The following is an 11,381-nucleotide window of genomic DNA, read 5'->3' as shown; positions in this document are numbered from 1 at the left end:
ACTTCTGTTTCTGAGCTCAGGGATGAGCTGTGGTGAGGATCGAATAGCTTCAATGCTACAAATATTTATTACAAAGCTTTAGAACTGTACCACACTCCACAAGACACAGGCCAAAGAAATATTAGAAAGGCATCTGAGTTCTCAGTTAAACACAAAATTTATACAAATAAAAATGAAACAGCTAGTCCCCGATCTAGTCTACTTGATGCAAATGAGATTTTTCAGTCAGTTTAGTTCAGAATGTTTAGAATGGTGGAAAGTTGTGAAGTGAAAAGGTTTCAGTCCTGGGAGGACTTGGGTTTTCTGGTATCTATTTTTGGTGTTGGATTGGTTTTGGTGTCCCAGTACTCAAAAATGTACTTGAAATCTTACCTTTAGCACTTATTGGGTTCTCTCTTTTTTTTTTGAATCAACATATAGAATGACTCAATACTTATCCTTTTTTATATTATTTTAAAGGACCTTAAATTATAATTTGGGCCTGATGATGTAACTAATTTGCCAAAAATTTAAAATAAAACTTGAATGGAAGAGGAGTTACTTTGTATAGATGAGAAAAGACAGTGAATGTTTATTAAGATGGAATTTATTCTATAACTGTAATTCATATGTTTTGGGATAAAATCAGTGAACCACATGACAAATTTGACAACAAATATTCCAGGAAAAATATCACTGCACTGAACTCCTATATCGCTAATTAAAAAGCAAGAGGTTTATCATTATAAGAATCATTTTACACTTTATACCTGCATTACTGGATTTTTTAACATCTAGTACTGTCCCAAATACTAGTAATATTGGTTTTAGTGGTACATTTTTTATTATTCTGGAAAAATTTTAACAATAGAATAACTACTGTTGTTTTATATATGCTTTTTTCCTCTGCGGTGCTGGATAAATATCCCAAGATCCTTTGTTCATATGGCACGTGCTGAGTCACCCTGAGTCACATTCCTAGTCAAAATGAGTTTTTCATTTTTTATAAGATTCTTGGTAACAATCTCTCATGCTTTTTCATGAAAACTAATGTATTTACTTTTATTCAATATATAAATATCATTTTCTTTTTTTTTTCTTCTTTTGGGTCACACCCAGTGATGCTCAAGGATTACTCCTGGCTCTACACTTAGCATTTATCCTGACGGGGCTCAGGGGACATATGGGGTGCAGGGAATTGAAGCAAGGCAAACACCCTACCCACTGTACTATCACTCCAGCCCCTAAACATCATTTTCTTAAGATAGACAAATTAAATTGCATATTAACATCAGTCTATGACCTTCTAACTTCTCTTTGTCTAGAGCAATATGCTTGCAGTTGAAGACATTTTGAAGTATAACATCTAAGATTGGTGTCTTTACACAGTCAGATTTATTAGAACACATCAAATAAAATTAATTCAATTCATCATTGTACTTGTCCTAACGCTCAAGCTACTGCTGCTTAGATAAATTACTGATTCTTTATAAAAAGTTGATACGTAGTTCACACAGAATCAATATTACATTCATAGCAACGTAGCACTGTCATCTCATTGTTCATCGATTTGCTCGAGCGGGCACCAGTAATGTCTCCATTATGAGACTTATTTTTACTGTTTTTGGCAGATCGAGCATGCCACAGGTAGCTTGCCTGGCTCTCCGAGAGGGACACAGGAATTGAACCCACATTGGCTACATGCAAGGCAAACGCCCTACCTGCTGTGCTATTGCTCCAGTCCATTACATCCATAAGTCAATAAAAAATTAGAATAGTTAAAGTTTATAGTGCTCTCAGGAAGTTATTAAAGATGACAAAATGTGAGTTAAGAATAATTGGGTGTTATCAACTTTGAGGTTAAAAGCAACACAGAGGTATAGAGTCTAGTGATGAGGAGGTCCTGGAACTGTGGCCTTCTCACAGGATTGCACACCTATCTGTGGGTGGGGAGCTCCTCTGAGCAAAGTCTATATTTTAGCAGTGTGCCAGTCCCATATGTTCTAGTAACTCATGTTTTCATTCTCATTTGTGTTCAGGAATCTAATGGTTTCTTCCTAAATTTATTCTTTGAACACTCATTGACCACTTGTAATTTCTTTGGTTTCTAAGTGTCTGAGTTTTCACCAGCTCATGCAGCATTTAATTTTCACTTTCAAAACAACATGGACCGACAACATATCTGATATAGTTTTTGTTATTTTGACTATATGGAAGCTCATTTTCTGTACACAAGAGTACTTTATCCTGTAGGATGTTTCACGTGTATTTAAAAAGAATATGCACATAAAGTTTTTGAGAAATCTATCATACTTCTTATGAAATCCACATCTTCCATGTGTATCTAGTAAGATTATTGTTTCACTTTTTTTTCCCCTCCAAGTTGATCATGCAGTGGTGAGAGGGTAGGTGTCAAAATCACCCTAATGTAATTGGGGACCAAATATTGTCTAATTTTAACCTGTCTATTACTCATTTATTATCAAAGTTATTGACACTACTTCTTTCTTGATCTTTAATACTTAAATCTTCCATAATATGGTAGCAATGATCATTGTGGAACAAATCTGAAGTAGTCATTACACTAACCAAAGGCTTCTTGAGATCAGTGATCCCTGACTGGCAATGCCAAATTTTCATGAAAAATATTTCTTGTTTTTTCCCCTTCCCACAATGTTTATTTATTGCCAATGTTTAAATGTTAAGAAATAATCTCATATTTGTATTTTGAAATTTCTTTATTGGCATGTATGAGGTCTGGTATTTGAACCTTGGCGCTACAAACCCAAAGGAATGGTAAGAGAGGATGCAGATTTGAGTGCTCTTTATTTGCAAGCTCATTTGGTGCAGAGTGCACAGTAAACTTAGATTATGACTGAAACCAGCAAGTGTTAGAAACGAGCAACAAATGCTCTGAAATTTTCAAAAAGTCTCTGTTTCATGAAATGAATCCGGAAGGTGGAGATTCTAAACTTTATTTTAAAGATATCTTTTTGTGATGAAGAACTTCTCAAACTTCTTCTTAAATTTTATTAAATTATAATCAAAATTAATTAAATTTTATTTTATTTTGATGCAAACCTGAGTAAACTCAGGGCTTACTCTGGGCCTCTGACTCACGGGGATATGTAGTGCTGAATATCAAAGTGGTCACCCATCTGCCTTTTCCCATGCAGTACCTCTGAAATTGCTCATGCTCTTATGTTTTAAAGGAGAAATTCAAAAGGGGTGCTCATGCTCCCATAATTCTGGGGTCCCCTTTTAGTGATTCAAGGCTGGGGCTTGAGGATTCAGGGCTCTTCTGGACCTGAAGTGTCAGGGATTACCTGGGATTCCCCTGTGGTTCTTGGGGTCCTACATGGCCACGTTTCACAGTGCTCCAGATTCTCTTGGGTCCCATCCAGCAATGATCAGGAAACCATATACTGTCTGAAATTGAACCAGGTTCTCTTAGTCATGTGAAAGATGTATTTTAATACCTTTACTGTCTCACCACATCCTCTACTTTTTCTTATAACACTAATTTTGTGTTTTTAGGTCATTTAGTGACATTATGATACAGATAATTTGCCAATGCTTTTCTTGAAATTAAAACTAACTCAGGAGACAGAAAAAAATACTTTCTTAGAATAGAATAGTGAATTATTAACTGTAGGCAGGTATTTAAGGTCTTGAGGGCAATTTTCTGTATCCATAGGCACTGAGAGCAGTCCATGCAACTCTGCTTCTGCTTTTGAATCTGGAAATTGTGTCTATATCACAAACAATTTTTATAAAACATTTTCACAAGATTTAAGTATTAGAGAAAAATTAGTTTAGGATGTAAAGTGAGAGTCAATAGTACAACTGAAATTCTCATTGTATTCTCTTAATGCTTCTTATACTAAATAGTATCTTCTATTACTTGGAATGCACTGATGTTGCTATGGTAATTACCAATGACATTCCTGAAAACCTAAATTGTCATTTCTTCAAATTGCTATATATTACTTAGCTTAGTAACAGAGATTTTGATTTCCTTCTGGAGACATAAAACATTTAAATATATTTTCTTACTGGTAGTTTATGCAAATAATAAGTGTTATATCATATATAAATTTTTTATCCTTAGTTAGACCATTTTTATCTCATATGTTTAATTTATGTGTTGATAATCAGATTGACAGTAAATCTTGCTTATCAAAGAATATGCGACGAAAATTGTCCATTAAGGAATAAAACAAGGACAGAACCCTTCCTTTCAGTGGAGGATAGATCCATTAAATGTTTTGTTAACTTTAAACCTAAGAATACATTTTTTAAAGATATAACAGACAAGTATTTTAAAAGATTACATGTTCTTAAAAAAAACTAAAGAACTTTTAGTTGATTTAAAAATTGAGCAAACTTCTGACTTTCTTCTTTGAAAGTTTTTGAGTTCTCCTTTTTTCCCTTTACTTCATGAAAAATAATACTTTCTCACAATTCTGAGAATTCATATTTAGGGTATGTTAGATAACTGCAAAATGGCCTTTCACAAATAACAATCAGAGTATGTGTTCCCATAGTTTATTTTAATTCAAAGGATATTTCATTCATACTGCTTGTGAAATAATTTTGCACTGCCTGGGAGATTAAAATATAAATACCTATATTAATTTTTCTGTAAACTCAATAATGTATTGAGCTGAAAAAAATACAAGGTACTATAGAATTTAAATTTGGAAAGAATTATTTTGATTCAAATACATAAATGTTTGAACACAGGATTAGGTATTCTATATTCAAAAATTATATTTAAATTAAACTTTAGTCATCCAAGGTTTGAGAAGATGGAAAATTTTTTCACTCCTGTTACAGAAATGCATTGAATCTACACATTTCCTTTTATTTTCTCTTACAGAGGAACAACTTCCAAGACATATCTGAAACATGATGCGTGAAGAATAATTTTTAAATGCAACATGCTCATTATCTCTTTCTATGCTAATTGCTTACATTAATTTTTGATTAAAACAGTGTAGGAAGAAGTGATTTTAATAGTCATTACTTTGATCATGGAAGTGCTGTTGGCCAGGAGGTTTGTTGAGTTCAGTGGAGTATCCAAGGCAATGTTCATTTTCTTTTTTCTTCCAATTTTCTTGACTGAGGATTACAGAGCACCTCCTATTGTCTCTAAGACAACTTATGTCTTAGCCTGGCATGGACCAAATGATGTATGTTTCAAAAATTATAATGTTTCTGTGGATGTGAGCATCTATTCATTAGTAGGAAACCCCAGATTCGATGTTCAAGGTCAAAATGTTACCTTACTTCACATGGATTTCTTTGGTAAGATTCCCTACATCCACTTAGTCACAAAAGAGGAAAAACATGGAGGAATTCCTTCGTTGGGAGACCTATATGGACACTTGGAAAAGTCTGAGCATGATATTCTCCATCTCTTTCCAGAAGATGGGTTGGGCTTGGCTGTGATTGACTTTGATGCTTGGAGACCTGTCTGGGAAAGGAATAGGGTTAACAGAACAATTTACCGGAAGAAAACATTTGATTTCGTTAAGAAGACCAATCCAGACATTTCTAATGACATTGCCAGGGATGTAGCCAAAGAAGAATTTGAAAAGAAAGCAAAGGAGTTCATGCTGAAGACTTTGCAGTTGGCTCGGAAACTTCGACCAAAAAATTATTGGGGTTTTCACAATTATCCTGATTGTTACAATTATAATTATCTTAACAACCCCTACAGTGGAAGTTGCCCTGAAAGTGAGAAGAACAGAAATAATGAGCTTGACTGGTTATGGAAAGAAACCACTGCCCTTTACCCAACCATTTATTTGCATTCAACTTTAAAGAATAGTCAAAAGGCTGCACACTTTTCCCGTAATCGCGTTAACGAAGCCCTTCGGATTTCTAAAGCACGCAACAGAAATAATCCACTTCCGGTATTTGTATACGTGCGTACAGTTTATACGAATGATAGGACACAATTTATTTCCGAGGTAAGTAAATCACGGTGAGGTAACTATAAGAAATTTTTTACAATGCTATTTAGTGCAATTGAACTGCATTTTTGAAGGGAGTAATATATAGCTTTATTACTCATCAATTAATTAATCAATTAATTAATTAATTAATTAGAGCAGCATCCTACTGTACCAAGGACTTGCTCCTCTCTCTGTACTCGGGATCATTCCGGAGATGACTGAGGGACCAGATGGGGTGCCAGGGACCAAATCCTGTTCTGCCATTTGCAAGGCAGGAGCTCTGTGCTTTTTAGTGTCTGTCCGGCCTTAGAATTTATCTGCTTTTGTTTCTATTTTTAAGACAGTGTTCAGGGCACATTTCTGGCTCTGCAGTCAGGGATCACTTCTGATAGGTCTTGGGGACAGCATGAGATGGAGTGCAGTTACCTGGGTAGCCTGGCTGCAAGGTTAGTGCCCTACCCAACCTATGATCCCTCGGCTCCTAAAATTCATTTCAATAACTTTTAAGAACAAGCATACATAATTTTTTTTTATCAGAACAAGTATAAAATAAGGCTCTGACTAGTTTATAATTTAATCATGTCTGCTATCCACGGAAACACATAGTTTAGAGAATGTAGTAATTCGGTTTATTTAACTTTGAAGTGCTTACTTTCTTGATTGTCACTGTCACTCCGTTGTTCGAGTGGGCACCAGTAACGTCTCTCATTGAGAGATTTATTTTACCGTTTTTGGCATGTCCAGTACGCACAGGTAGCTTGCAAGGCTCTGCTTCGTGGGCTCAATACTCTTGGTAGCTTGCTGGGCTCTCCGAGAGGGGCGGAGGAATCGAACTCGGGTTAGTTGCATGACAGGAGAAAGCCCAACCACTGTGCTATCGCTCCAGCCCCTAGAAAAAATTAAAATAATGGCAAGTATTTTGGATATAGGAGGACCTTAAATGTGTAAAGTGGTAATAAGTGATGGGAAGACAGTTAAGTTATTGTTGGCTCAGCATACTTAGTTATGGTATATCTTTTCTATGAATGACAATTTCATATGACTTCTATTAGCTCTTTCTATCTCATTTGCCAGACTGACCTTGTGCATACAATTGGTGAAACTCTGGCTCTTGGGGCCTCAGGAATTGTCATCTGGGGAAGCTACAGGATAGCCCAAAGTGAGGTAAGTTGAATTCATAGTAAATAGATGGAAGGATTTTGTTTTATAAGGTACTGAAATTGCGATGTTGAATAATGAAATAGTGATATATATTCAGTAAAAATAATTGAATCAATCATCCTAGCTTTTGTACACTTATTTAATAAGGGAGAAATCTGTTACTTGTTTAGTCAGGAAAAAGATCAGTCATAAATTACTTAAGAAGATTAAAGGAAAATAAAACAAAAAGTGAAATTGGTTGAAATTCTCAAGACTCTTTTGAAGAATCAAAAGTGAAATTATAATCTTAATTTTCTGACATAGTACAGCATTATTTTCCTGCTGCATTGCATAGTAATAGGAATACTCTTAAAAGAATTTTTACTATTTACTATGTATTGGCAAAATTTTCTACTGAATAGCAATAGTGTATTGTAGATATAAGCAAACAATGACTATGGGTCAAATCTATCTGACTTTATTTGTTGTTCTACTACTAGACTAATAATGACTTAGATTTTTAAAAACATATGAAAAGTTCAAAATACTAGTATCTTATAAAATGTTTTATAATGTAAATTAAAATTTAATATCTGCTATTGCACTGTAGTACTCTCATCCATTGATTTGCTAGAGTGGGCACCATTAATGTCTCCATTGTGAGACTTGTTGTTACTGTTTTTGGCATTATCAAATAAGTCATGGGTAGCTTGCCAGACTCTGCCGTGCGGGTGGAATACTCTCAGTAGATTTCCTGGCTTTCCAAGAGGAATCGAGGAATCAAACCCAGGTCGGTCACATGCAAGGCAAATGCCCTACCCGCTGTGCTATTGCTGCACTCCATAACTATTATTAGTTTTTAAAAATACATTTTGGGGACAACATAAATATGCTCATTGGTTTTGATATCTATGACTGTATATGTTAATAATTGGTGTCTAAGTAGTAAAAGTCAGAATCTATATAATTATACAACCTGAAATATTTACCCTCCAGTTTGTAATAGGATAATAACATGAACACTTGTCTTGTGATAGACAATTGAATTAGGGGCCATAAATGTAACTGTGAGCAGAGCAAAATCCCTTCACAGGTAGACTCATTTTCATGTGGCACACATATAGTCATTTTAGTGGTGATATATGTCACTAAGAGCAATGAAATAGTATAGGTAGGAAAGAGAGGTGTGAGTTGGATATTTCTATAGGAGGTAGTCATAGTGGATCAATCTAATGAGGTGATATTGGAACTTAAAATTAATGGAAATTAAGGACCATGTTTATGGACATGAGTAATGGCCTTGAAATTATAATGTGCTTTTCAAGAAAGACTGAAAAGTGTCAATGTGATGGGAGCACAGTGTGGAAGGAATAGAGTGGTAAAAATGTGGTCAGTTCCATATGCCATGGAGAATGCCTAATGATGTAATTGCAAACGTTCATTTTCTAGTAACTGTATAGAAAATGCTACTCTGTAAGATCTGAAGATACACTGTTTTCTTTTGTCTTTCAGAATGATAATGATTTTATCATTTTATCATCCTTATATATAAAAAACACTTAAATAACGGTAGTCTCTGAAATTCTTTCAATATGATCTCAGTCATTCTTTCTAATCGGAATTCTTGTATTTTCTCTGCTTTATTTACCAGGTATTAGGGAGAATAGAAAAAATAACTTAGAGAGAGAGCTATTTAGATGCTTACAACAATAGTTATTTTCAAATGTCAAGAAACAAAAAAAATGTTTTTCTTGTTTTCACCACACCCGATATTGCACAGCTCTTACTGCTACTCAGCACTCAGATATTACTCCTGGTGGGACTCGGTATAATATAGGGTTTGCTGATTTGAAACCAGTTTGGCCACGTGAAAAGCAATCCTCCAGCCCTCTGTACTACGATTTTGGTGGAAATTAAAAAGTTTTAATTTCAGTAATATTTTAATATTCTCCAATGTCTCCCCAAATTTATATGCTCTACTTGCTATGCTCTATTATTCTATGTTAAAACAGTTTAAATTCTCCATGCTGCTTTCTTTATTTAAACATTACTGTGAAATTTATCCTTAGTGAAGAATAAAGAACATATTTCACAATTACTATGACATGATAAAAAACTTTAATTTTCCATCCTCAATTTTGTTATTTTAATCTTTACTCTTTTTTTCTATCATGATTCTCAGGACATCTCCAGTCTTATTTATGGAGAAATAGTCCTTTAATTATTTTGTTTTGTTTTGGCCACACACATTTGTACTCAGGGATCACTCCTAGTAAAATTTTAAGGACCATATGAGGTGCCAAGGGGGGAATTGGGTTGAACACATGCAAGGCAAGTGCCTTAATCATGTACTCTCTCTTTGCCCCAGTCCTTCAATTTTATTTTTTTTTCTTTTTGGGTCACACCTGACGATGCACAGGGGTCACTCCTGGCTCATGCACTCAGGAATCACCCCTGGCGGTGCTCAGGGGACCATATGGGATGCTGGGATTCGAACCCGGGTCGGCCGCATGCAAGGCAAACGTCCTACCCACTATGCTATCACTCCAGCCCCCAGTCCTTCAATTTTAACATTATTGTTTTCCACCACTGATACTGCCACACTATTGTCACCCTTGGAATTATTACATATATTTCTCCTACATTTCTCATTCTATTTTTCTTTGAATGCTACTTCGTTCATTTAAAATTTACTTTTTACTTTTCATGTCCTTTGTCATCAATAGAATCATGTTTTGTAATGTTTTAGTTGACTCATTGGCAATTTGATAAAGGCAGTAAGTGTAATAGTTGTGAGTTAATGCATTAGTGGTTAGAGAATGTCAGAAAATAATGTAATTCCATTTTGTTTTATTTTGTTTTCTTTTGTTTGGCATGAGAAGGGTTCCTGAGTGGTGTTCATGAGGGTTCCAAGTGTTCCTCAGAAGGTTTAGGGGCCTCTCCCTGAGTTTGGTCAACCAGAACAGCAGTTCAGTGCTAGTCCTGAGGAGGCAGTGTTGCCAGTGTGTTGTGTGTGTGTGTGTATTTGTGTGTGACAGAGATTTTAGAGGTGTCCTAGATCCCTAGGTCACTACAAGAGCGTTCATGAGCATTCACAACCACACAGAGCGGTATTGGTGGCATATGGGACCGTCATATATATCACTCTGGAACCCTATCCATCCCCAAAAATGAAAGATTCCAAAATTGATTTATATTCTAGTCAGTTGAATTAGGGCTATATCCTCAACAGATAGGCCCTGAACTCTTTGTCCCTGGGACAATAACCTTTCCCCAGGCCCATAAATTCACCAAATACTAAGGAAGGCCAAAGTTAAGATAGGGTAAGCTCATCAATTTTTACCTGGCCTGAAATAGCATGTGAAATTCACTTAGAGATGTTTACCAAATATATTTGAAATGCTATATATTATAACTGTAAAGAAGATTAGTTTTCTATATTATTGATCTACTTTTTGTGTTTCTTGCTTTCATACACTGTTTCTAATGATAAATGAATTCATATATAAACTTACTTGTTCCTCAATATTCTTAATTTCCTAAAAATTTGCAGGTTGCCTGCAGAAATCTAAAAAATTTTGAGAGAGAGACACTGAGTCCTTACTTAATCAACGTCACTCTAGCAGCTAAAATGTGTCAACAAGCACTCTGCCAAGATCGAGGATTCTGTATAAGGAAAGACTGGAATTCAAATGACTACCTTCACCTGAACCCGAAGAATTTTGTTATTAAGTTTGCATATTGTGACAAATTCATAGTATATGGGAAGCCCTCAATTCAAGACCTACAGCAGTTTTCTGACAAATTTGATTGCACCTGTTTTGCCAATGTCACTTGTAAGAAGAATGATGAAGTAGAAAATGTTGAAAACATAAGGGTCTGCATTAATGAGGAAGTTTGCATATAGACCTTTGTAGACCAAGGAGAAATATGGCAAAGTACCCTAAAATCCAAAACAACCTCCACAGAAATCGCCACCACAGACCTCACCACCCCGCGGCCATAACCACCACCACAGCCATCCCCAGATCCCCCACCACAAGTGCCAACACAGCTGCCACCACGGCTATCACCACACCAGCCACCACATTTTCCACCACCACAACCACCACTAAGTGAAGAAGGATTTACTAGTCAACTAAACAACCTCACAGACTCCTCTCTATCACATAGACTCTAGTTTTTCTTAAAATGATATCAAACACAACCATTGATGTCAGAAGAGCCATCCTCAATAACAACCAAGGAAAAGCTGTCAGAGTATATGCACACTGTCTCATTGATATCCTTTATGTAATA

At 35.5% G+C, this 11,381-nt stretch overlaps 1 protein-coding gene across 1 annotated transcript; it reads left to right on the top strand.

The window, feature by feature from the left end:
• The first annotated feature begins 5,276 nt into the window (after positions 1-5,276).
• Positions 5,277-10,989, top strand: LOC129402459 (hyaluronidase PH-20-like). The gene is made up of 3 exons (XM_055129128.1): positions 5,277-5,957; positions 7,017-7,106; positions 10,636-10,989. Exons 1-3 carry the CDS (start codon positions 5,277-5,279, stop codon positions 10,987-10,989), a joined length of 1,125 nt encoding a protein of 374 aa, XP_054985103.1.
• The last annotated feature ends 392 nt before the right edge of the window (positions 10,990-11,381 follow it).

Source organism: Sorex araneus, chromosome 1 (assembly GCF_027595985.1).
Source record: "Sorex araneus isolate mSorAra2 chromosome 1, mSorAra2.pri, whole genome shotgun sequence".
NCBI classification, from domain to species: domain Eukaryota; kingdom Metazoa; phylum Chordata; class Mammalia; order Eulipotyphla; family Soricidae; genus Sorex; species Sorex araneus.
The sequence above is the reverse complement of the archived record's forward strand: the minus strand, read 5'-3'. Positions and strand labels throughout refer to the sequence as shown.

Excerpts from the sequence above, each read along its gene's own strand:
- LOC129402459 (XM_055129128.1), top strand. The coding sequence starts at position 5,277 with ATGGATTTCTTTGGTAAGATTCCCTACATCCACTTAGTCACAAAAGAG. Across the intron at positions 5,958-7,016 it reads GGACACAATTTATTTCCGAG|ACTGACCTTGTGCATACAAT; the intron begins GTAAGTAAATCA and ends CTCATTTGCCAG. Across the intron at positions 7,107-10,635 it reads ACAGGATAGCCCAAAGTGAG|GTTGCCTGCAGAAATCTAAA; the intron begins GTAAGTTGAATT and ends AAAAATTTGCAG.